Genomic DNA, 26,430 nt, shown 5'->3' with positions numbered 1-26,430 from the left:
CCTACCTGTGTGGGTAGCAAGCCCAGACCCCTGGGGGTGCCTAGCCATCCCAACCTGGGCACTGCTGCTGCCACAGTGAGCGCCCAGTTACTGGAGAATAGCACGCTTTCACGTGAGGAAGCTGGGACCATGGGCTTTCCCGGAGCCACTGCAGCATCCCCCAGAGCATAGAAGAAAGCAGAAATCAGTCATGGGGGAGGACCACCTTCACTGCAGCAGTCTCTAGTTTTTTCTGCTGGGTGCAGCTGTGCCACCCTGAAGGCCAGCAGCTAGGTCAGCATGAAAAAACTAAGAGGGCAGGGATTGAACATGTCTCTATGCCAGATCCTGCCCACACGTGTTCATGGGGAAAAGGTGCTCTCAACCAGAAGGAGGTTGGCCTCTCCAGTGGGGGCAGATGGGTTGAATTTCCAAAGGAAGCAAAAAAGAAAGCATTTTGCTACTTTCATGCAAATTCTGTCCATGATCTACTTCATCAGCTGGACTGTGCTGCCTAAAAGCAGATACATGCCAAAAGTACACAGAGACTAGGACAGGTATTAAAGAGGAAACCTGTATCCCACTGAGGCTGTCCCAACATCATCCACATCAGCTGGGCAGTGCCTGCCACATTGCTTTAAAAAAAAAAAAAAAAAAAAAATCCAACCAAAACCATCAGCTCTACAGTAATTTTAGGTTTACTACTTTACATAAACCCCTGTCATGGTTTAACCCCAGCCAGCAACTAAGCACCACCCAGCCGCTTGCTCACTTCCCCTCACCCAGTGGGATGAGGGAGAAAATTGGGAAAAGAAACAAAACCCGTGGGTTGAGATAAGAACGGTTTAATAGAACAGAAAAGAAGAAACTAGTAATGATAATGATAACACTAATACAATGACAACAGCAATAATGAAAGGATTGGAATGTACAAATGATGTGCAGTGCAACTGCTCACCACCCGTCGACTGACACCCAGCTAGTCCCCAAGCGGCGATCCCCCACCCCCACTCCCCCCAGGTTCCTATACTAGATGTGACATCCTATGGCAGGGAATACCCCTTTGGCCAGTTTGGGTCAGCTGCCCTGGCTGTGTCCTGTGCCAACTTCTTGTGCCCCTCCAGCTTTCTTGCTGGCTGGGCATGAGAAGCTGAAAAATCCTTGACTTTAGTCTAAACACTACTTAGCAACAACTGAAAACATCAGTGTTATCAACATTCTTCTCATACTGAACTCAAAACATAGCACTATACCAGCTACTAGGAAGACAGTTAACTCTATCCCAGCTGAAACCAGGACAACCCCACTCTCCCCAGCCATAGGACATTTCCCTGGAAATCCTCCTCTTCCTGCCCACACAGAGTAGTCATGGGTAGCCTGTGAGCTGTGGCCTGAGGAACCCAGAAAAAAGTGTTGGGGCTCCCAAATGCTGCCTTATAGACAAACGTTCCCTGATGCACCACACACAATCAATCAGACACGCCAGACATGGTATCCTGGTGCTCTTCAAGGTGCTCACAATGCTGGTATCCAGCTTCTAGTATTGGGCTGTGAGGAACATCTAAATCACTAAGCCCATCCCATGTGGCACATCAGCATTTTCTGTCACAAGTGGTCCTGCTTTGCTTGGGACATTGACAGTGCCACTACCCACAGATCAGAAGCACTGCATCCTGCAAACTGCACACAGAGGTCAGGGGATCAGTAGGCATAGCCAGAGCACAGCTCCTGGATCACAGCTGCTGGACTTATGTAGCTCCTTACACATCTGTATCATTGGTCATACCACAAAAGAAGCATCCAGGACCCATGCTTGGAGAATACAGGCATGAAGATTTATTTCATGGTTTCATCAGATTCCTCCAAGGGTGCATTCAGCTTCTGTTGCTCCCTGACATAAATCCCAACCAGTGACACCACTCCGATACCTACAACCAAGCAACGTCCTGGCCAGGGGCATGCAGGAGAGCCTGGCAGCAAACCTTACCCTAGCTAACAGCATCCTGGGTTGCCTTAGGATGAATGTTGCCAGCAGGTTAAGGAAGGTGATCCTTCCTCTCTAAATCCAGAGTGCTGTGTCCAGTTCTGGGCTCCTCAGTACAAATGAGACATAGACATACCAGAGAGTCCAGCAAAGGGCCACTGAAATGACTAAGGGACTGGAACATCTCTCATATGAAGAGAGGCCGAGAGCTAGGAATGTTCAGCCTTGAGGAGGCTCAGGGGAGATCTTATCAATGCATGCAAGTATGTGATGAGAGGGAATGAAGAAAAGGGACCCCTTTTCAGTGGTGCCCAGTGATGACAAGAGGCCATGGGCATAAACTGAAACGTGAGAGTCCATCTGAAGACAAGAAAACATCTTTTTACTGTGAGGGTGGTCAAATTCAGGAACAGGTTCCCCAGAGAAGCTGAGTCATCTCCAGCTGTGGAGATACTGAAAACCCAAATAGACACAGTCCTGGTCTGCCTTTCCAAGTGACCTTGCTTGAGCAGGATTGGCCTACATGATCAAGAGGTCCCTTCCAACCTAAAGGATTATGTGAGAAAAAACAACAAACACCAACAGAAAAAAAATTGAGACTGCACAGTGCAGCAGGGAGGCTGGAACCCAAACCTGCCCTCAGACTGGTACATCGCTACACACAACCTTCACCTTTGTGTGTGGCAACAAACTCTCCTACAACATTAAAATTAATTCATCTGTGCTGATGGCATTGAAGGTGTGAAAGAAGGTACTGTTGCAAGCAAAGGCACTCCATGGTGACATGCACTGTGCTTTTCAGGACATGAGAAAACACCCTGCATACTCACTTCGTGGGAGGTGTGATAAATTGCTCAGGATTAGCACACAGAGTGACAAAGTGCTCAGTGGGGGAAGGAAATAAACAGCCCAAGGAGAAAGAGACAGGTTTATTTAAGGAATTGAAGTGAGGTCTGGAAGGATGAAGCCAGCAGTTGCCTGAGGAGTTGTGTTTCTGAGAAAGTGCAATTCAATCCTTCCTGGCATAACACTCTCAGAGAAAAAAGCTGCTGAAGCCAGCAGGTTTGTGCCAACTGAGAGGGGTCCCTCCTTGCTCTACATCCAACGCAGCAGGGCTCTGACCAGCTCCACACTAGGTGCCTATTCTTCCCTGATAAAGGGATCTTCCAACAGCTGCAGAGTGCCAGCACAAGAATACTGGCAGAGACTGCTGTCCTGGCTCTCTGCAGGAGTTCATATGACACCTCTTTTCCTAGGGTGAGCCAGAACAAAATGAGCTTTAAGGTGCAGCTGGTCCTTTCCTCCAACACACTCTGATGCAGGGAGAACACAGTCCAGTAGGCTTTACTCTAGCCACAGCTATGACTGGTGATGCCCAAACCAGCTTGAGTGTTACATGGACTGGTCAGCACCGCTTGGTGGAGAGACCCTTGAGTGTGAATGACCTGTTCCTCTTACAAGAATAAGCCCAGGCACCACCCACAGCAAACATAACCTTGCTGTGCCCAGCAACTTCTCTCCATAAACAAAAGCAATGCCTGGCTTACAGCCAAGTCAAAGAGAATCAGATTCCAAAAAGAATCAACCCTGGTGGATCAGTACCATGGTTTCGCTGGCTACATTAGAGCAGCTGCCTTCAACCAGCCTGAATGCCACTGTTCCACAAGTCACGGGCACCCACTGTCACTGACGAACGTTGATCATGCAATGAGTAGTAACAGAGTTGCTCTGTTGGCACTGGACTGGGTTTTGCAGTTTCCTCTTTCACTGGCAATGGCCAAGCAGGCTGCTTCACAGGTGCTCAGTTCTTCCATCGGATTTGCTAAAAGAGAGAACAAGACATGACTAACATCAGTGCTGGACACAGATCCCTTGGGCCAAGTCAGTGAGTCCCACTCCCTGAGAAGGACAACTATGGCCAGAGGGTGCTATTTCTATCAGTTTCACCCTTCACTCCTACACTAAATGCAACCCCAAACATAAGATTAGCTTCCCAGCAGGGATAAAAAAATATGTAGGACAGCCATGCCCTTACACCTAATCTACGGCCGTTTCTGATGAGAGTCTCTGGAAGAAAAAGTAGGTGTTTCTTACCATGTTGTTAAGAATGCTGTTTATCTTGTCTTCTTCTGCAGAGCCTCGCTCCACCTTGCATTTATATGCTGTCAGCTGGATGCGATCCTTTAGATCCCTGTATGTCTAGATAAACAGCAAAATCAGCACCCAGCTGAGTGAAGAGGACACTTCCACGGTTAGACGGTGCCCTGTAGATGAGCAGGACAACTCTTCAATCCCCCCCTCAGGTTCCCACCACGGCACAATTCCACACAGCACAAACACCAGGACCCACTCTCCTGGCTCACTTGGCTTCCCCTGGGAATCATATCACTGCTCCCAGGCCACAGGGATAAACAAACCCCACCAGGCACATGACAGCAAGTGGCACATGGCACACCACAGGAAAGCTAGGGAGAAAAAGCAGGCTCTTGTCCCATTTCTTCAGACACACAGCAGGGACCTACCTCAATGACAACATCATGGCACTTGTATTTGGTGGCGAGGTTCAACCGTGTCTCCACATCCTCCACCAGGCGCACATACTCCTGCAGCACCTGCAAGGGAAGGAAGAGTGTCTCAGCTCCCTTCTGCAGGTACCACCTGCATCATTCTCTCACCCCAGTCACAAAACCTTTCAAGGTTACTGGTCACACAGACTTGACCCCTTCCTTCCTAAGGCAACAAGTGACCAGGACAAGACTGCTCAGGATCCCAGAGGCAGTAAAGCTTTGCTCACAAAGCTCGGAGTCCTAGGCTACCTCGTTCCTATGGGTCGGATTAACCATTGCCAGCCAGATTAAGCGTAAAAAGTTAATGTAGCAAACAAAGGTGGCAATGCACTGTTGGGAGAGAGCTCCCAGACAGCTCTAGGCCTGCTGTTCCTCTTGCAATCAGACGTAGGACCCAGCCCTCGCTACCACCTACACCTCCTGTTGATGCATGGGTCACTCAGATGAGTGCTGCGCCCACCTTGCAGAGCCAGCAGCTTGGCAAGCTGTTCTCCTGCTCGCAGCTAGAAAGCAGCTCACTTGAGGAATCATTCACACCGCAGATCCCAACAAAGAGCAAGAGGATGTATGCAGCAGTTCCTTGCTCACCTGCATAGGAGCATTGTTCCTCTGCAAGATCTCCACCACTCGGTGGAAACCAATAGGTGCCTTCTTCTTGGTGTAGCCCAGCCAGTTCTGAAATGAGAGCCAAACCCTATGTTAATGCTAAAGGGCAATCCCTCCAGCCACAAGAAAATGTTTTTCCCCAGTGGCAGCAACACACGCCACCAGCCACCACACGCACCGCTGACAGAGCCCTTCATGCAGTGGCTGAGCGCAGGTTGGCTGCAAACCCTTTGGTAACAGAGAACAAGGACAGCTCCCTTCTCTGACCGTGTTGCTGCAGCCAAGCCAGGCCCTGCAGAGGTCTTAGGAAGGGAGAGGAGGAATGTATTGCAACACCCTGCAGCAGAGATGCTGGGCCCTGCTGAAATAAAACCAGTTTGTCCAGTAACTCTAGAACAAGCCAGCTATCCACAGTAGATATCAGTCCTTGGAATTGAGCCCCCAGCAAGGCTTTCCACAGCTCACCTTGGTGGTGAAGAGGGCATCCACATCATCCCATGCTCGCAGCTTGGCACGGGCAGCCAGGGCAGTTAGCACATACTGCTTATCGGGAATCTGCAAGGTAGAAGGCTGCAGTTGGAGCACTAGCACAACTCAGAAGGCTTGTGTGGGTAGGACAGGAATGGCATCTGCCCCTAGCCCTGTCAGGACCCACACCAACAGCCAGAGAAGGAGGTGAGATATTGCCTGAGGCCAGGGCCAGGGCTGTAGAGAGCAAGAGGTGGGGATCTGCAAGTGCTGCTGCAGCTGAGGCACACCCAAGTGAAAGCCTCCACAAAGCTACCACTTGCCTTTCTGAGCCTTCAGAACGGCCCTGCTCAAGGAGGATGCCATGCTCCCCCCACCTCAGTGCTGAGCCCCTGAAACTCCTACCCAGCACCCTTGCTAAATACAATTTGGCTGCCCACATTTTCAGCTAGTGCTGCCACAACAGCAGGAGACTTCCATACCTTAAATGTTTTCTTCAGGTTGGTTGGGCTGCTGAACGTTCCCTAAAGAAAGCAGACAAGTCAGTGCAAACTCAGCAGAGCAGGCCATAGGAGAGGTTCAGACACCCATTGTAAAGCTTTTGCCTCAAACAGGGTGAATCTACCCAAGTTTTTACTGCTTTTTGCTCATGTCAGTGCCACAGGAGGAAACAGCTGGCAGAAGAGAGCAAGTATCCCACCCCATTAGCTCTCTGGTTTGGTTTCCCTTACATCCTCAACTGGTGCACCTCCAGCACTTCCAAGACCAGTATCACACACCTCAGCCTCATGGGATTAAGGGCCAATTCTGGCTCCTCAGAGCCACAAGTAAAAGACAGTGATTTCTAGGAGGCAACTCCGTGACAGGCTGTCCCAGGTTGAATGTCCCATCTTAGAGCACAAAAGAAAACTCCAAACTGGTCCCAGATGGACAAGGGGAGCTGGGTTCCTCTAGGTTTCTCTGAGGCATGACATATGACCTTCCTCCCTTTCTTTCCTTAACATGCCCCAGTTTAACCACCCCACATATTGAGGGCTACCAGGATGAAATGTAATCCTTCTCACCTCAGCCTCTGTGTAGTGGTAGAAACAGGAATAGAAGAGGGTGGTCACTAGTGGCATGTTGAGAATTGAAGCCTTGCGAGGATACTTCCGAAATATCTCTGACTGCCCAGCCGTCTCCAAGTGCCGATCATTGGCCTGCAGAAAAAAGGAAGACAGAGAGGGTGAACATGAGCCAGGGCAAACTGCCTGACCCAGCTGTGGGTTAAAGAACTGAGGAGATTGATGTGATAGCAATGCACAAGCACAGCCTCAACATGCCATGAAGTCTCAGGTCTGGTATTTCACACATGTGCCTGGCACAGCAGCTTGGACAGCAGTTAAACTGCACTAGCCAGGGCAGGTTGGTTAGATCCAAAGTGGTATAAATTAGGGACAGATAGAGATCTCGCAGCTAGTTCCAGTCATCTCCTGACCAGTAGGGAAGATTTCATACCTCAATGATGATCTGTCGCTCCAACAGTGTATAATGGTCTTGGATGTGGGAGGTATCCTCAGATGAAAATGGCAGCCTGGCCAGATATGGAGGAAGGAGGCACTGTCAGCAGCTCTAAACACAGTACACTTAGAAGGATGCTGTTCTCCACAAACAGAGATGTGGGGAACACCTCCCATTCTCCTCAGCCTGAGTGGCTAGTAGGTACTCAAGCTCCTGCCCCACTGCCCTCTTCAACTGGCTCTCTCCAACAGGCTTCAGAGAAGGAAAAATTATGTGGCATCTCTCACAGAACAACCTAAAGCTGATGCTACCCATTTCCTCGAGTGCTCAAGCACCTGAGCTTTCATCCTTCACAACCTGAACAGTCGGTGATCAGAAGGTCCCCGAAGCATCTTTGCCCCCATGCAAGCAGCAAAAGATGTTGGATTTGTGATCACCACATATTCTTCCTCTCTGGTCTACATTGTGCCCACAACACCCCACTCCCACTGAGGCAAAACCAACATCAATTCTCCAACTACCTAAGCCATGGCACTGGGATAGAGGTCTAATTTTCTTTACTACCACCTTCTGTGAAGCACCCACATCCCTCCCACCCTCTTGCATTTTTTCTTACCCAATGCAGCCTTTCAGAAATTCCCTCCTTTTTTCTACATCCTGGATGTTCAAATGCTCCCGGTACTGGGACAGCTGGAGGGAGAGGGAAAACAAGCATAGTCTGTTCTCATGGATTTGGGAGATACAGGACTCCAGAGGGCAAAGTGGGGATGCAAAACTCTCGCCTGACTACCAGACACCCTGCAGCCAGCCTCCCCCTGCCCACTATACTCCCTCTTCACTGAGGAAAGGGAACATCTGCTCCTGGGAATACTTACAGCAACTTCCTCAGTCCTGTCTAGGAACCTGCAAAAGGGAATCAGCAAGCATTAATCTGGAGGCAGGTTCCTAGCAGCATGCTCAGCCCCGCCACAAGGCTGGGCAAGAGCCTCACCTGAGCAGATCCAGAAGCAACTTCTGCTCACCCATCTCTTTGAGGAAATGGATCAGATGACACAAGGCCACCTGCCGCACCTCCAGCTCCCGAAACAAGATCTCTACAGGAGAGAGAGATATGTACAGGTGGGTAGACTAAGTTAGTACTATCAAGCCAGAGGGGGCTAAGCATGGTGCATGGAGCTGCAAGCCATTGGCAGGATTCAACAGCCTTATCCCATTTAAAGCACAGTCTTGGAGGCTAGAGCACAGAGGAGCCCATTCACCAGGCTGCCAGCTGAATTCACAGCAGTGTGCTACCCCTACAGATTCATTTTCATTCACCCCATCACCACAACCACCTACCAGCGCTTAAAGCCCCTCTCTGGGGCCTTTGTGGGCATCACCATCCCCCCTCCCATGTTACACTCACTGCAAAAATATTTCATGCTCAGTAAAGTAGCAATACCCCAGATGCTCTCTTTGTGACTTCCACCCAGTGAAAGAACTAGTCCCTCTGCCCTTAACTGAAACACACCATAGAAACCCCGTCCCCAGTCACACTTACCTCTCCTTAGTGTCCGTTTCAGGAATATCAGGACCTGTGAGCAGAGAGGCAGCTCTCAGTTGACCAGATCAGTCTTCACCAGAATTAAGGCAGACAGACAGCAAACTGGTCAAGGCCTGGGGAAGCTTTTGCAAAGGGCCTCTGAAGACACAGCTCACTGAACTGAATTCTGCTACCCACTAGACACAGGACAAGCAGTAAGCCAGGGCCACAGCTGCCTGGATGCCTGCCTAAGCTCCTACTCTGGAGCTCAGGTAAGTGAGACCAAAATTTACAAAGAAAAACCTTTCCATGAGAGATCCAAAGGCTTTAAAGATCTGGATAAGGGAAGCTCTGACACAGTCCCATTTGCTGCCTGATGCTTTGGAAGCCAGATAAACTGGAGAGGCCCCTCAAATCTTCTGTGCTGCAATGAGCAGATTAAACCTCAGCCTTCAAGAAGTTGCTGCAAAGATCTGTAGGGCTGAAGGTTCAGGTTCCTTGTTATTAACCTGACATGAATTCTGCAGAGTGACAAGAAAGCCAGCAGGAATATGGAACTTCCCAGTCTTAAGCTTTGACACTGTTCAGTAACTTCTTGGTTTTAAGTAAAGAACAACCCCCCATCTTGCACAATTAGGTGGCCAACCAATTGCATTCGCACAAGCACCCTCTGTGGGATCACCCAGGAGGTCCCAGCCCTATATGGCCCCAGCAGGACTCACAGCTGTAATGACATTTCCATCATGCCCTGCCACAGCTTCATCCAAGAGCACCAGCTTGTCCTGCAGGGAGCGAAATCTCTCTAGAGAGCAGACCTGGAGATTGAAGAGGTATAAGTAGGCATATGGGACATCAGACAATCCCCAGGCTGAACCAACCCCGAAGGTACTACCTATTCTTCCCCCATAAGCCCTTCAGCAACAGCAACATGAGTAACTGTCCTCCCAACCAGCAGAGAACTTCTCATTTAGCTGAAACCATATGCTGCATGATACCCGGGAATGTGTCCACAGGAGTTGCAGAGTTAGCGCCCTCACTACTGCCCAGGCTAGGACAGCAGACATTGTACATTCAGCACAAACACCCTTGTAACAAGGCAAAACTTCCCTGCACACCACAAACCACCAGCCCGGACAGGAGGAGGGAACTCTGCAGGGCCCTTTTCACGGAGGAGACCAGAAAAGTTGAGTTGCAAGACTCTTCCTCCCTTCTTACAATAAAATTGTGGCCTCTCTCAGCCTTTAGTTCACCCCAGCCTTTGAGGAGACATGTGCAGAGTAAAACCATGAACCCCCTGCATGCTCACTGCAAACTGAGACACCTGAGACTAAGATTACAGCTCCAGTGTAATCAAGATTACTTCTGTCTTCCTCCCTCCATTTGTAACCAACTAAGAAGGGAAGTAAAGCCCCGCACCCTTGGATTTTTTCCATAAACCCAGCCCCAGGGAGCAGAAAGGGTAGAAAGGGACAGAGCAGTATAGATAGCTCCTGTGAGAGCCTAGCTGAGAGGATGACTCAAGTAAACAATGCAACGAAACCCTGAAGGTCTCCTGCTGCTCCTGAGCTAGTGTCATCCCAGCACTGCCACCCGGCAAAGCAGCAGACAGGCAGAGCACTGTTGCTGTTAGATGCTGCAAGCAACATGGATCCCCTCCCTGCTCCTGGAACAGCCAGGAGCATAGGGAAGTGCAAAGCAGTTTAGGACCACACACCTTCCATCTCTTGCAAGCAGGTGGGAGTGGGAAGTCCTTACCTTGCCCCTCTGCATTCGCCTGACTGTATCTTTGGGGCTCCAATCACTGCTGTAATCCTGCCACAAGAAAAACAAAGAGCTTTTGACCCTCAAGAGGCCAGATCATGCCAGCAGTCCCCAAGCTGCTTTCCACTTGTGGTGGATCAGTGATGGCCCATGTGTAGCTTCTCAGACTTATCATTCAGCTGCTCCAGGGGGGTTGTTAGTAGGATCAGTACAGTGTTCAGGTGCAGATGCTGGGCCCTCAGACCCTGCATGACGGCAGGGAGGGAAGCTCGAGGCTCAGCTGTTAACACAGAGTCTTTCTATTGCCTCAGTAAGGTCCATCATCATATCGTTTGTAAGAAGTGCATTTCAATAGGTTGTCCTCCTTGCAAATTAAAGTTCCAATGTTGCTTTCAGAAGGACAAACAAAACACACACAAAACTGACAAACCCCAAACTGAGGTGGACGGAGTTGGTTTCTTGTTACAATTGAGACAGACTTCTGCTGGTGAGCCTTCCACAGCAGCGTGGAGAACACAGGGACAACAGCCTCAGGCAAGTGCCTGGAGAGTTGCACAAAACTAGTACAATGTGACAAGACCACTGAAGCCTGTAGCAAGACCATCTTAAAGTAGTACGCTACAGCTGCTGCAATGACCAAAGTTCTTCCCCTGCAGCCTGCAGACTACAATCTGGAAGCACTCGATAAAAGTGGCAGTGGCCTGAGCCACTCCTGAACTCAGACTCCAAGAATGCATCTAAATCTTTGTGAGGCACTCAAGCCAGCAGTTGTAATTCAGCCTTCTGCCTCAAAAGAGCCAGAGAAAGGGAGTAACCAGAACCAGCTCTGAGGACACCAAATTTTAAATTCATTGAAGATTTATTGAAAGTCCAAATCCAAAGAAAAAGTCAGCTGACTCAGTCCCATTAGGGGACCACTGTGCACGAGTCTCTCAAGTCAATGTATAACTGAGTGTCAAATGTCCTGAGCACCAGGGTTGCCTCCAGCGCCTCTGGCCAGAGACAGCTCCTCAGCCTGTCACTGTCAGGACACTGTTGCAAAGCTGCCACTAACTTTCCCTTCTTTGTTCTACCCTACTTACAATACTCCTGCCTGTTTTTCAGGGGCTGTACAACACTTCTCCTTCCCACTTCACTACCCTTCCAGGCACAGAACAACAACACAACAGGGCACACTTATTTACTCTGCTGTGCTTTCAGGAAGTGCTGCCTGTTACCTTATGTGATTAATGGCTAATCAACATAAACACACCAACCTGGTGAGGATCAGGTGGCCAAGGACAGGTGGAGAAAACCCAGTAACCTAATCAGCACAATCTGAGCACACCGACTTGGCCACTCTGAGCCACCACCAAATGAGATAGATTAGGTGATTTTTCCATTGTGTAAAATCCCTCCAAGGTGAGTAAACCAATGAAACTTTCCCCAAACACCATGCAACCCTAAAGAGGCACAGGACTTAGTATGAGACACAGGAGGAAAAAAAATCCTGGGATGTTTTAAGAGGGTTGTGTAAATGTGTGAAGCTTGTTACGGAAGTTTAGAGGAAAGAAAAAAAGCAGGGAAAGAGAGAGATCAAAATTAATTGACCAGGAACAAGCATGGGAAAATAGAGGGAAACATGGCCATAGGCTGCCAGCCAAGTTTAAACAAGTGGCTAGTTAGTGTGCCTGTCTGACTGAGCCCTGCAATGGATCACTGCAGTCTGTCTTATATTCTCATTAAATTCTGTATTTAACCACCTTCTGTGTGGGTGGGCTCTCTATTCCAAGTGTATGTGTTCATATGAATGCTAGTGAACTTCAAGCTCAATGAGCCAGTGAGTAGAATAAGCAGTCCGAGTACCAGGAACCTGAATGGTACCACAAACCGTAGGGGTCCAAGGGTCCAGATGCCAGCCACTGGACGAGACTGGGGTCTGGGATTCAGCCACAAAACAAACTGGATGTCTAAGACCAGCTACTGGAGAGAGCCATAGAGTGTGTGTATGTTCCACTAGTGGAATTCAATCCTGGTCAGACAGAAAGAAGGCTAAGGATCAGGCTTGAGTGTTGTGTGTTTATGTGTCTGTTAGTAAAGGCATTGGTTTCTGAGTTAATCTGTGTGGGCAGCTGTGTTAGTATTGTGCAGGCCTGCACCTGTTGGGAATATGTGCTCAGTCTTGTTACTGGCCGGACCTGAGGACATGGAACCACAACCTCGCACCTAGTAGGAGGAATCCACCCAGTCTCAAAATCCACTAGGTTCTGCAACACCTAACAGTGCCTCTCTGGGAGAAGAACATTCCTGCCAACTGGAACTCCGCCTCTGTGCAACTCCCTCTGTGCTGTCCCAGTGATTCATGAACAAGAAATTTAGAAGCCTTTAGATCCAAAAATTTTAAAAAACACATGTGATGCCAGTTCATCTGACCCAGCATGAAAACAGCTTACAGGCAAAGCACTATTTAGAAATCCTTTTCACAAAGACTGCTGGGCCATTCATTGGGAGGAGTAACTAAGTCCCCCAGCAAAGCTCCCTGCTTCTGAGCAAAAGCAGAGAACACCTAAATTACTGTGAGGCTGCATTTTGAAGCTCCCTGTCCTACTCCCTGCATTGCCTTCTGCTGTCTGAAATGGCGATTAATCACTTCCCATGAAACCAATAGAGTAGGAAGTTCTTCTGGCAGTACTCTGATCTCAGCACACTACAAATACATGCTGCTCACCTTGTATTCAGCTTTCGGTCTGCGCAGCTCTGGGGTGTAGTTTTTAACTCCTGTGTCAGAGAGGGCTGAGAGAGAAAGGCAAAGCTGAGTAGCACATCAAAATCCTGATTCGCATCCACTTCCAAAACCGCTGTTTTCTTGGGTTTCATGGTAGAAGACCCAACCTCAAGCACCAAATGGCAATACAAAGCTGCTCTAAACCCAACAGTCATCAGTTCTACATAAGCAGGTTACCCCAAACCATCACGCCAACTCTTTTCCTTCTTTGCTGAATGACTTTCAGACAACCCAAGATTCAGTTTCCCCTTCTGCAACATAAGGAAGATGACACTTGCCTTTTTTTTGGAAATGCTTTGGTTTACATAAATCTGCACCTCTCCCAAAATGAGGCTGGGATTCAAAACTTACCGTCTGAAAGGGACTGGAAACTTGGAAGTTTGTTTCGTCCTGAAATCAAACCAAACACTCATAAGAGACTATCTCTTCAGCAGCAACATCTCTTGCAGAGGGAACACAAGCCTAGACTGCAAGCCAGTGCTCTGCAGCTATGCCACTGTAGAACAAGCCACTCTGTATAGCGATTCACACTACATTGGCATAGCTGGGTCTCACCTGCTTGCAGTCTAAGGCTTTGAAGTTCTCTGTGGTATCACAAAACACATCACAACCTGTCCCTATCTGCCCTCTTGTTACTGAGACCAGGAGAGGTTAGAGAGCCTGAATTCACTCATCCACCTGCAGAGCAGAGGCTCAAGCACACAGCACTGCTTAGGCCATGGCAACACGGACAGCTTTGCTCACTGGGGCTGCAATTTGGATGCCTTTCATTATCACTGTATTATCAGAGTTGAGAGCAAAAAAACACCCCAGAAAAAGAGAGACAAAGTAAAAGCTGGTTTGCTGTCTGGCTGTGTGACAACAGAACTGAACTCTTGCAAGCTGTGTAAGTCTCCCCATGGTGTGCTGTGCAGCTCTCCCCATAACCAGCTATTCCACCACTGCTGCTAGCATGTGTTTGCTGAACGAACTACAACATCAACAGCAGCCAGCTGAGCTCCAAATAAAGGATAACCAACCTGTCTTCTCTACAGTACTGAAGATCAAATGAGGCCCACATGGGTCAAGCCAGCCCCTTTGTAGCCTGCTCTTTTCCACCATGCAAACGGATTGCTGTACAGTACTGTGCTCTACCTTGCTGTTCTGGAGAACCTGGCTTTTAAGAAGGCATAATCTCCGAAGTCCCCTCCCATACCACAAGAACACGTGATCTTCTGCACAAGACAGCCTCCAATTTCTGACCATTGAGAGATACACTCCCACACTCAGGAGAGATCAGAGCTTCCCTGTTTTGCAGTAAACTTAAGAGAAAACAATTTATGTAAGATAATACAATCACCCCTTGAGAGAAAACCCATTTGTCTATATTGTGTATGAGGAACCTCACCTTTGAATAGGCTGCTTAGGGAGTAGGAGGAAACTTGTCTGGGAAAAGCAGCATAGGAGGAAGAGCCCTTCCGTAGGCTGGAGTCTCGGCCCTCCAGCGAGCTAGTGCTGCTGGATGCTGTCTCTTTGATTGACCAGGAGATACCTAAGTGCAGACAGAGGTCATTTATGACAGAGAAAGAGAAAACCAGTCTGTAAAGAATGGTTTTATAGCATGGCAGGAATGTTACAAGTGTCTCCTGCTCAGTTCTGCACTAGCATATCCCAAATAACTTTAACCCTCAGCACTAAGTAGATGCAGTGCACAGAAACCCAATCCCATGTAATACTGCTTGTTAAATGGTTATGTGTTGTCCTCCAGAAATGTTTGATTTCAGCAATGTTGTACAGCTGGTTATGGTTATATAAAAAAATGCATAGACCACCCAACATTTTTATGTTGTTCCGTGGGCTAAAGCATATCCTTGCTCTAAAGGTACAGAGCAAGACAGAGAATCCCTGGGTTTCCTCAAATTACAGAAGCATAAGAGCATACCTTCCTGAACACTGGAAAAGTAAGATAGTTTTTCTCTCCAACAGACAAAACAGCTATCAATGTGCATATGCTGCTGGCAACAATGCATATGCCTCCCTCCTGCTTGTTTGAGACACAGTTTTCCCTTCCTTTCACGCAGCTGCACAACACACAGTTTAGGACAGGGTGACAGAACAAAAAAGCAGATAGGTAGAGACCTTGGGCGGGAAAAGAAACGGCCTGAACCAGAGGGAGAAGCTACCACATAGGACAAGAAGAACAGACTCTCTAAAGGTCCTCTGGATGATCCAAATGTAAATTTTCACTGTTTGGCACTGGCTAGCAAGTGCCATGTATTCCGTGGGTCATGAACTCCAAAGCGTAGCAGACAGCATCATGCGTGGGTCATAAGCTCGCTCCCATCATCACTAGAAATGCATTTGCTTAACGCTTACAATTCCCATTCAAACTTCAAGCATAAAAGTCAGTCTATAAACACACACTAAACCTCGGAACATCTCTTAAAGTGCTGTGGGGATAAAGCACAGAGAACTTTAAATGGTGCCATTTCAGGCAGCAGTGTGAAGGAAAAGATCACCTAGAGTCCTGCAGGCCAGCAAAGCATGATGACTATCAAGCCACAACCTCCAAAATATGTGCTCTGAGCTGGGCTACACATTGGGAAAAACACAGTGAATTCCCTCCACTTGTCTGCACTTCTTTATGTAATTTGGGCTTCTGCTCGCTCTCTTTTCAGTGGATCCACACAGGTAAATCAAGTGGCTCACAATGTGACCCGAGCAGACTAGAATTAGATTAGATATGCAGGATTAGATGGGGAGTAGTACTCCTGACCTTGACTAAATGACATGACTTAAGCGGTAATTTTAAACTCCCTCTGTCTGAAGGATAACTTGCAGTACTTCTGCACTTACTTCCCACAGGTTCTCCGCTCCAGCTGACCCTCTCAAGGTCGTCGTCATCATCATCATCGACGAAATCCCGAAGGCTATTCACAGCCCGTTTGGATTCCTTTAGCTACGGACAAAAGCAGAGCTTGTATAAAGACCACCAGTGTTACAGACTGCGCTTTGTCGCCTATTACCTTCAAACAATCTCCCTCGGAGCTTTGAATACGTCTTGTTCGGTTTCCACTGCCTGTTTTGGAGGAGGTATTTTACACCTGTAGGTGTTCAGCAGACACAGCAGCCTTTCCTCGCTGCTGGGAATCCAAAGGCCACCGAGACCTACCTACACAGATGCTGACAGCTCAACCAGCAGGAGTTGCAGTTTGCTGCACGGGCGAGGAACCACGGTCCCAATGGCCACCGTGGGGGACCAGATGGGAGCCCTTGGTGGCCTCCACGCAGGGCAGGAGGCCAGCAGCCACCCCACCCACGAAGCACAGGCGCTCAGCGAAGTGCGGGGCCGAGGCCTGGGCTGAGACGGCCACGGAGGGGCCTGCCCGGGGCGGGGGCGGGGGACTGTCTCACGCCGGGCCGCGGCGCCCCAGCAGACCCGGGGTCGGCCCCTACCTGCGAGAGCTCGTCATCCTCGTCGTCGAAGGTGAAGGCGCGGAACTTGGAGCTGTGCCAGTACTCCTCCTCGTCCGCCCTCGCCCTGCTCATCTGCAACGGCACCGCGCGGCTGCCTCAGGGGAGCGGCTGCCTCAGGGGAATCACCGCCCCTGCGCCCTGGTCGCGGTCGCAGCCCCGGCCCCGGCCCCGGCCCCGGCCCCGGCGCCCCCCGCTCCCGCTCACCGCCCCGCGCCTCCTCTTCCGCGCCGGGCACCGCCACCGGCAGGGCGCGGCAGGGCAGGGGAGACGGGCGGCCGCCGCGCAGGGCACGCCGGGACGGGTAGTCTCCCCGCTGCGGCCCGGCCCGGCGTTTCGCCGCTCGCGCACTACGAGTACCGGCGTGCCCCGCGCGCCGCGCTGCCGCCGGGGCCGGACTACAAGCCCCAGCGGGCCGCGCGCGGCGGTGCTGTGTCCGGGCCAGTTGCTGAGGGTTGGGCTGCCGCCAGCCGGATTCGGGGCGGCTGCGAGGCGAGGCGCGGCGCGGCGCAGCGCGGCCGGCTCCGGGAGCCGCCGGCCGGGACCGCCGGCGCTAGCGCCAGCTGGAGGCGGGGCGGCGGAACCAAGAAGCCAGGCCGCGCGCGAGGCGGGGGAAGGGCGCCGGAAGGGACCGTGCCGGTGACGGAAGCCGGGAGGTGGCGCGGCGGCCGGCGGTTCTAGCAGTTTCCACGGGCGGTCGGTGCGGAGGCGGAGGCGGCGGCGGCGGCGGCGGCGGTCCCGATGGCCAAGTGGGGGGAGGGAGACCCGCGCTGGATCGTCGAGCAGCGGGCGGACGCCACCAACGTCAACAACTGGCACTGGTGAGCGGGGCGGCCCCGCGGGAGGGCCCCCCCCGCCCCTGCCCCTGCCCCTGCCCCTGGGTGGAGGGAGGCCGCCCGGCCGGTGTCCCGGGGAAGGCCCTCCCCTCCTTCCCATACGTGCCTGCCGGTGCCGAGGTGGGGGTGCCCGGGCTGATGCCCCGGGAAGGCTCCCCGCCTCCGTGTGCGTGGCGGGGTGCCCGAGCCGGTGTGCTGAGGGTGCCCGGGGAAGGCCTGGGTGGGTGCCCTGGGACCGGCCGCGTGTGTGTGTGTTGGAGCGGGGCAGGGAGGGAAGGGCCGGGGGAAGGCTAGATAGTCCCCGCGTGTGCTGGCGGCATGGCCTGTCCCAGATTCTCACATCGCCTGGTTTTCTCACAGGACGGAGCGGGATGCCTCCAACTGGTCCACAGAGCGGCTGAAAACCCTCCTGCTACCTGTCAGGGTGGAGGGTGAGGAAGGGGCTTGCGAGGTGACAGAAGTGAGCAAACTGGATGGAGAGGCCTCCATTAACAACCGCAAAGGGAAACTTATCTTCTTCTATGAGTGGGCTATCAAGCTGGCATGGACTGGTGAGTGATGTTCTCCCCTCCTGTTTCAAGGCCATATTCAAGTATAAGATTAAGGATAAGGATACTTATCTCATTTGAGAAGTAATAATAAAGGAAACTATTGTATTGTGATACTGTACAAAGTTTACTCTTTACAACAACCAGAGTAAGAAATGTTGATCTGAACAATGTAATTGTAATTGCAGGCACCTCAAAGACAGGAGTGAAATACAAAGGTTATGTGGAGATTCCTAATCTCTCAGATGAAAATGACATTGATGAAGTCGAGGTAAGCATAGCTAAAGGCTAATACTGCTGGTTGTATGGCTGTTCTAATGGGAATCCTCATAGCATTAATAGTTCCTTCCATGTTACCTTTTTTAGAACATTTGTGTAGAACTTTTTTAGTGTTAGAGACTGCTTAAGTTCAGAGAATCATAGAATGGTTTGGCTTAGAAGGGACCTTAAAGATCATCTAGTTCCAATCCCCCTGCCATGGGCAGGGACACCTTCCACTAGACCAGGTTGCTCAAAGCCCCATCCAGCCTGGCCTTCAACACTTCCAGGGATGGGGCATCCACAGCCTCTCTGGGCAACCTGTTCCAGTGCCTCACCACCCTCACAGTAAAGAATTTCTTCCTTATATTTAATCTAAATCTGCCCTCTTTCAGTTTAAAAGTGTTACCCTTCGTTCTGTCACTACACTCCCTGATAAAGAGTCCCTCCCCATCATGTTGTATCTTTATCAAATTAATTCTTGTCTTCTAGATACAAGGGCTCTATAGCATATGAAGGTATTTCGGTATATGTGTGCACTACTGAAAGATTAATAAAACTGTACTGCTGCTTGTGAAAGTTTAGCCAAAGTCTAACTGTGATGTTGAATTGAGTAATGAAAGGACCATGCAAGTATGGCTTTGTTAATCAGCACTTGTCCTTCTTGTTTAGATCCATGTCAGCCTTGCTAAAGATGAGCCTGACACTAACCTGAAGACCCTGATGAAGCAAGAGGGTGCAAAAAAAATTAGAGATGCAATGAAAACTTACATCAGCACTCTGAAAACAGGTGTGTAACTGAGAGGGAGAGGTATTATGGAAACCCATATGGGCTAATGCTAAAGAAGGGATTGGTGTAACAAGATGAGTGGTATTAGTTCCCCACTCCACCTCAACAGGAAGGTGAGAACAACAACAGTAACTTTTCTGTCTCTCTTGAAAATGGTTAGCATTTGACAAGAAGCACTTCTGTCTCTAGACACTGTAGCATGGCCCAGAAAGATTGGTTTTGGTAATAACCCAATAATAAACAGCACTTTTAAAATGTGTTTGGTATCCCAGTGACACAGAGAATCAGTCACTGCATGTGGCACAATCTGGCCTTTGGTTTGCTTGCTCCCTTGGAAGGTGGTATCTTTTCTCTAGTTTGTTGGTTTTTCTCTTCTGCCACACCAGGAAAGGCATCTAGCATTATTTGGATTTGAGAATAACTGACAACTGGAAATTGCTCTGCGGGTTTTGTTGGTGTCATTGAATAAGCTGTCTCAGCATCTGGATCAAAACTATTTTTTTATAAGATAAATCTGATTCCAACAATTGGAGTTAAATCAGTGTGCTTTGGTTGAGTTTGGCTTTGCTCTCTAGTACAGGGTGGGAATACTACAGTTGCTTTTTATATCCATTGACTTATATTACATTACACACGCTAGATATTCAGGTTTTGCCAAGTACCAACCACCGGTGGTTGCTGCTTTTCAAGGATCAAATTTCTGTACCCTTGGGTTTTTTCAGGCGTTTTGGTGTTCAGAGTGGGAGATGCAGTCACCCAGTGGAAGATGAGAATGTTATTCAGGAAGAACTATATGATCTTGTGGGCTGGAATAAATAAGAATAGGTGGGAACTAAGTATTGCAGGATACAATATATATACACATATAATAAAATGCCAGTTTGAACAGATGAAGAGGAAGGAGAAAAAGCAAACTTTTATAATTGGTAAAGGCAGAAGTGGTGGAGCTGGAGAAAAAGTAAACATGATGCTGAAAGAGGCTGAAGCTTCTGGTGGAGCTATAAAAGTGCTAGTGCTGCTGGACAGGGTACTGGTGAGACCTCCCCTAGATTTCTGTTTGTAGTGCTGGCATCTGGTGTCAAAAAAGACAAATGGAAGATGGAGTTAGAAGTAACTTTATTCTGTACTACAATGATACGAAAAGTGGAGAGCCAGTCTGATAAGAAATGGAAGAGCTTGGTTTGGTTTGTCTAGACCAGCAAGATAAAAGTATTTGAGGTGTCATTGCTATTTATATTAGATGGTGGGAGTCAAAAAAAGCTGCATAAGTGTAGGGCTAACATTAATATGAGGGCAACATGTGGAAGATAGTGATTGGTATGTCTAGGCTAGGAAGAGGAAGTAGGTTCCTAATTGTTAGTGTAGGCAGGTTCTGATACGGCCTTCAGTGGAGAGTAGAGGGCAAGAAGAATTAATTGCTTGTAAAAAGAAGTCTGGTTTTTTGGTTTGTTGTTTTTTTTTTTTTAAACTGTTTCAAGTCGTGGGTGCTAGCAAGAGCAGGGGAGAAACCAGGAAGCCCTTTTTGATTGTGTATTTCAAAGAACAGTTAAAAGGTTTATTTGATCTTTTATTAGTTTCATGGGTGCATTCCTGTCTTTCCAGAATTCACCCAGGGCATGATTTTGCCCACAGTGAATGGTGAACATATGGAGACAACACCTCAGGTGGCTCCTAAAGCAGAAGATCGCAAGGTAAATAAAACTGTGTAAACATGCTTTTGGATACATGAAGAAAGGTACACAGTGTTAGATTCTGGGGCTTACAGGAGGAACCTATGCTGTTTATGGGATATATATATTTAGGAATTGGCAATCTGTGGTGTAGGCCTGACTGCTTCGATTTGCAGCATGTGATATTTCTTAATTCAAGCAGAGCAATAAATCTGATTTTTACACTCAAATATAGTTATACCTAATTACATCTTTACCAAAGGCCTTTGTTTTCCCTCTTGAATGTGTTAACTACTTGTTGAGTTTTTTGTGAAGAAAGTACCTGTGTTTGTTTTGCTTGTTGTTTTGTTAGATGGCTGCTAGCAGCAGTACTGCCACATCGCAGTCCAAATCGATAGGAGTCAAGATCCCTACATGTAAGATCAACTTGAAGGACACCTTCTTAACATCTCCTGAGGAGCTGTACCGGGTATTCGTTACTCAGGAGGTAATGCCAGGCTTGTTCTGAGAATTGTTCTTTCCACATAGAAGGTTGTTCCTAAGAAGCTTTTTAAGGCATTCTGTAGGACACTCACAATCCACGAGAATGGAATAAGAAAACTAGTCTGCAGAACAGTTGCTTAAAGCTTGCGTGTGCATCTTTTCATACAGTTGTCAAGAGAGGTTTAATGCCAGCCAGAAGCCAGTTCCAGACTATCAGCACCTATCTGTAGGTGTATCCCTTACTGCATGTGGTCAGATCTCTTGGGATTTACAGTTTTGTGGATTTTGGTTTTGTTTTGCTTTTTCCTTTTAAGGTTAGGTGATACCAAAGCATACTTTGGGAATAGTTTCCCCTCTCCTGCACACTATTACTAAGAAGAGAGAGCAGCATTTTATCATTATTTAAACATGGTCTTAGTCTTTTGTTCCCCCTTTAGAAAAAAAAAAGAAAAAGAAAAAAATACCACCTTTTCTTAGAACTGGGTTTCATTAAGGAATCAGCAAAGTAAATTAGTGTGGCTTACAGAACACTGCATAGAATATGAAAGCTAGGGGTTTTTTTCCCTTGGCAGGCAGAATGCTACTGTAGTGTCTATAAGCTTGCTTTTCTGGCCAGGGCAGAGTTTCTGTCTTTTCTTGATGAAGACCTTACATTATTGACTTACCTCCTCTTCCAGAACTTTTGTAGCTGGGTGGGAGGCATTACGCAACAGGTTTGCAAGCAGATAATGTCAAATAATACAGGTCTTCTGAATTTTTTTTCAGATGGTCCAAGCTTTCACCCATGCGCAAGCCACCTTGGAGGCTGATAAGGGAGGCAAGTTTCAGTTGCTGGATGGCAGTGTCACAGGAGAGTTTGTTGACCTAGTAAGTATTAACTAGTGCAGGTGTATCTTGCTCAGGGGCAGCCTTTTTATTTTTGAGGTATCAATTCTGTAACTGCTTCAGTTAGCTAATTGTGGAGTTCTGCCTGGTGCCCAATAGCTACCTGTAATTGCTGTGGCTATTGAAGGATTCCTTACAATATGGATTGATATATGGAACTTCAGTCTGGGGAGAAAATCTGGCTTCCAGTTATGCATTTGCACTATCTTTGTGTGATTTTACTTAATTATTAGGGCTTAGAGGGGTAGTAACTGACCCTTTTCCTCTTTAGCCCTCCTGCCCCTAAAGTCTTCTGGACAGGGACACTGTCTCAGCGTTTGGGGCTGTGCTATGGCCTACCTTCCTAGAAAAGGAGTGGAAGGAAAAGGACATTTAAAATCTCTTTACCTCTGTGTATGTGTTTCTCAAGGGGTCTCTGAGGCTTCAGATCAACACAATACTAGTTTTCTACTAGACTGCAGGATTTGCAAAAAATTACTACTTGGTCTTTCTCTCTCTTTTCAAGGTCCCTGAGAAGCAACTTGTTATGAAATGGAGATTTAAATCTTGGCCAGCTGGTAAGTAATCCAAAAATGGACTATGGTATTACAGCCCTTGCCTGTGTTTGAAGAGTTCCCATTTACCACACTGCACTCTGGCTGGTGATCAGGGAGCGCACGGCGTTCTGGGAGCTGCACCAGCCTTATCCCAGCTTCATATCACGCACAATCAGGTCAGAATCACCAGCCAGCCACTGCTTAGAGCAGTGGCCAGGGATTAAGGACCAATGAAGTAGCAGCTTGCTCAGCTGTGGCTGCAACTGCTTCGAATGCCGTGAAGAGGGAGCCCTCTCCCTGTTTCTGAGGAAGGCCTGCAGCTGTCATAAATAGATCCTCCGGGAAGGATCCTGAGGAGTCTTTTAAGTGGTGCAATGTGAGAGGAGGAGCAGAGCAGCTCCTTGGGGCAGCATATACTATAATACACACTGCTGACAGATTTGCTTTGGTTCTTCTAGGGCACTTTGCAACAATTACCTTGAACTTCACTGATAAAGGTGGCGAGACGGAGGTGTGCTTGGAAGGCAAGGGCATTCCTGCCAGCGAGGAGGAAAGAACAAAGCAAGGCTGGCAGCGCTACTACTTTGAGGGCATTAAACAGACATTTGGCTATGGCGCCCGCTTGTTTTAATACCAGTTGCTGGGAAGGCTCCGCCTGAAGACTCTGCCACATGGACTGATACATTTCTCACCTGTCCTTTCTAATCTTGGCCCTGCTGCTGAGTAAAGTGGGATGACAGGTGATGAGGAAGGCCATTGAGCAGCACCACTTTCAGTCCCTCACTGCTTTGTGCATGTCTCATGCTGCAGGGGATTCTCTTACATGTACATACTTCTATTGCTAAATAAACCTAACTTAAAAAAAAAAACACACCATGGAACTTGTGTCCTCAGATCAGCTTGAGTTCAAAGGGTCTGTTGATAGGCTGAGGGAGGGATCTGTCTGAAAAACCACCGATCAATGAGGAGTGCTGATCCCAATGTGATTTATTTCTTGCTTCTGCAGGAGTAGAGAGCATGAGTTTGATGCAGTTTTTAGTTTGAGCAGCTGCTCATTTTCTCTCTGCTTTTGATCTGCTGCTAGTAAATGTTTCAAACCCTTCCCATTTCTGAAGGGATCGAAGATCCTGTTCAAGCTATTCCTCTCCTCCCTTGCACATCCCCTTCTTCAACACAGCCCTTTCTTACACTAGCCTGCTTTACAAGAATGCCGATCATTTAGTTACGCGATGTCCAAGACTTACCAGCAAACCACTGCAAGGGAAACTCTCACGTACAAAATAGTTCTAGCAGGTTGTGGGTCCCCGGGTCAGCAACCTCCAAGAGCTTCAGGCCAAAGCAAACTGTAGACTCTCAATGGGGGTGGGATTTATTCCTGTAAAATAAACAAGGTGCAGTACTTTTGGGTGACCCCACTTCAGCTGTTGCATCAACTGGTGAGGAATGGAAACCACTTGCTTGTTCTCTCCTGCTAATACAGTTAGTGCCCTGAGATGTCGTCTAAAGCAGTAAACTTGTTTATACGATGCGGGGAAATCTAGTTCTGGTCAGAAGTGTCAATCTGCTTAACCTCAAGGGTGACTGAAGTGCTTGGTTTTGCCTTTGAGGCATGAGCTCTTGTGTACTTTGTTTTCTGTTAGTGTTTTCTGCAGAGCACCTCTAGTAAGCTGGAAGTGAGTACTGTTACTGGGTGAGAATTACTGTTTGGGGGATTTTTTTTATTTTTTTATTTTTTTTTTTTAAATCTGGATGGCGTGTTGTAGCCATCTCCTTCAGTAGAGGAGGCAGGAAAAAAAACTTGAGTGCCTGTTTAGAAAACCCCAAATATAATTGTTTGAGTTACCTTTTAAACTATGGAGAGCATTTCTAGCCTTTTCCACTCACTATTCCAAAGCGATTAATTATTCATGATAAGGTGTGTACAGACATCAAGAGTGCGGTATGCAACTAAGTTCTATGTTGTGTACTTATCCCTGTCCTGACCTGTGATGGCAAAGGAAGTTGTATGAAGACCAGGCACATATATGTATGGTCGGGCTCCCTATGTCCTGCAGGGTTGTCTTCCTTAAAGCACCATCTGGCTGGGAAAGGGACCACAGGTATTTTGCCAGGATTCTTAGGCACAGATGAACTACTGCATGCATCTGGCTGCAGGAGTGTAATATGATGTAAGCACACGATGTCGCTGTGCAGTGTGCATGTGTGGTTTTCGCTTTGGGAAATCCTGGGCAGAAACATGGGAAACCTTGAACAGCAAGGCTAGCAAGCGTGCTCGCAGCCAAGGCAAGAGCTTTGGTAAGATGAGCAGAGTGATTTGAAAACTGAGAAAATGAGCTCGTTCTAAGTTAACTTGAGACAAACTGGACAGCTGAATCACGGTGTCCTCGCCATGCTTCGGCAGCCGTGCGGGCAACTGGCCGCGCCGCGGCAGCAGTGCTTGCCTGCAGCGGGGCTCTGCTGGCACCGCTGAGCGAGGGCAGCAGAAGGCAGGCCCTGCTAATCACCTGCCACTGGAAGGTTAGGAAGTGGGACAGGAAGGCAGCTGAAGTGGAATTTTAATTGCCTTCCTTTCATCACAAACAGGGTTTACTTTGGGCATCCTGCTGCTACCCTAATAGCACACGCTTTGGCCTCAGCTGGCAACCCATATTCATGGGGCTCACAGATTCCGGGCTTTGCTTGGAGGCCGTTTGAGGGCTCTTCTTCCAGCAAAGCTGACTGCCTGAGTTAGGTTGGTGCTGTCCCAGCTGGCTCCCTGCCCCTCAGGTTGGAAATCGCCATCCCCACGGTAGCAAAACAGGCTGTGTAGCCATGCCTTGGCTGCTGTTCACAGCTGAACCTATTGGACTGACCCACTGGTGAAGGAAAGCTTGTGCTAAAAGGCCAGGCTGTGAGCTAGCGCTTAGCCTGAGGCACAGAGCGTGTCAGGATATGCTAACTCTAACAGGGCACAGCGGTGGTAATGCCTTACACTGCTTCAGCTGCTTAGTTTACTTGGTGAAAGCGATCTGAGCCTTAAGTCTCTGCATGCTGGTGAAGGTCTGTGTGCTACACCTGCATGCTCTCAGCAGAGACCCACTCCTTCAGCTACAGCTGATGTCTGGTGCAGCTATACAGATGCTAATGAGAAACCCCAGACTTTTTTGCTTTACTTGGAAGTGTCAGGAGAGCTGGACACAGTTTGCAGTCCTTCAGCTATTTGGGGGAGGGAGGGCTATATAAGATGAGGAAGAAAAGCAAGGTCCAGTCTGTACTGCTGCCCAAAGGCTCTTCAAGAATCTGAACTGACACAAGAGGGAAATTCTTGTGAATCAAAGAAAACAAAGGTTAAAATCCCAGAAAACAGAGATAGAAGTAAACAGTGAATTTTTCACAGTGATGAGAGGTCAGAGGTGGATGCTAACTGGCTATGCACGTATGAGGCACATGGAAAAGGTGAGTAAGGAGCAATCATCAAACAACAGAATATGGGCTCCCAGCCAAAGGGGGTCTCTGAACACACTTAGTGAATTCTGGGATTTCTTGCGGCTGGTGATATGGTACCACTAAAAGTTTACATGGATTCAGAACAGGAGTGGAAAAATTCATGGAAGAATAAATCAACAAAGGACTATTAAACAGAACGACCATCACATCTGGCTCAAGAATCCTCTTGGCCACCAGCTGCTGGCAACAAGGAAAGTACTTCAGGGAGATAGTGATGTGTGCTTGTCCTTCTCTTTACTCTTCCTTCCTAGTCACCTGCTGTTGACTGCTGTCAGAGACTGGATGCAGGTTTAGGTGGACCTATGTAATGACTCACTTGGCCCTTTTTCATTGT

General features: G+C 48.5%; 2 protein-coding genes across 4 annotated transcripts; one reads left to right on the top strand and one right to left on the bottom strand.

Annotated features, from left to right (window-relative positions):
- Positions 1-808: 808 nt before the first annotated feature.
- On the bottom strand, positions 809-16,893 carry VIPAS39 (VPS33B interacting protein, apical-basolateral polarity regulator, spe-39 homolog). Of its 3 annotated transcripts, none has more exons than XM_049825445.1 (20): positions 16,822-16,893; positions 16,587-16,679; positions 15,987-16,089; positions 14,539-14,682; positions 13,503-13,541; positions 13,095-13,159; positions 10,382-10,438; positions 9,349-9,441; positions 8,645-8,678; positions 8,096-8,198; positions 7,980-8,007; positions 7,721-7,794; positions 7,102-7,177; positions 6,669-6,803; positions 6,087-6,128; positions 5,602-5,691; positions 5,119-5,205; positions 4,486-4,575; positions 4,058-4,162; positions 809-3,785 (listed from the first exon to the last, which is right to left on the bottom strand). In XM_049825445.1, the coding sequence occupies exons 2-20, from the start codon at positions 16,677-16,679 to the stop codon at positions 3,765-3,767; spliced, it is 1,479 nt and encodes a 492-aa protein (XP_049681402.1). In that variant the 5' UTR covers positions 16,822-16,893; the 3' UTR covers positions 809-3,764. The 3 variants fall into 3 exon arrangements, with proteins under 3 accessions (XP_049681402.1, XP_049681401.1, XP_049681403.1); XM_049825444.1 differs by having other exon boundaries at positions 16,812-16,889; XM_049825446.1 differs by lacking the exons at positions 809-3,785; positions 16,822-16,893 and having other exon boundaries at positions 4,132-4,227; positions 16,587-16,784.
- A 335-nt stretch (positions 16,894-17,228) lies between these two features.
- AHSA1 (activator of HSP90 ATPase activity 1) lies at positions 17,229-23,490 on the top strand. Its single transcript, XM_049825766.1, has 9 exons — positions 17,229-17,425; positions 17,801-17,991; positions 18,177-18,259; positions 18,919-19,036; positions 20,639-20,727; positions 21,059-21,193; positions 21,955-22,056; positions 22,580-22,631; positions 23,069-23,490. Exons 1-9 carry the CDS (start codon positions 17,346-17,348, stop codon positions 23,239-23,241), a joined length of 1,023 nt encoding a protein of 340 aa, XP_049681723.1. The 5' UTR covers positions 17,229-17,345; the 3' UTR covers positions 23,242-23,490.
- The last annotated feature ends 2,940 nt before the right edge of the window (positions 23,491-26,430 follow it).

Source organism: Accipiter gentilis, chromosome 22 (assembly GCF_929443795.1).
Source record: "Accipiter gentilis chromosome 22, bAccGen1.1, whole genome shotgun sequence".
In the NCBI taxonomy this organism is placed as follows: Eukaryota; Metazoa; Chordata; class Aves; order Accipitriformes; family Accipitridae; genus Astur; species Astur gentilis.
The sequence above is the reverse complement of the archived record's forward strand: the minus strand, read 5'-3'. Positions and strand labels throughout refer to the sequence as shown.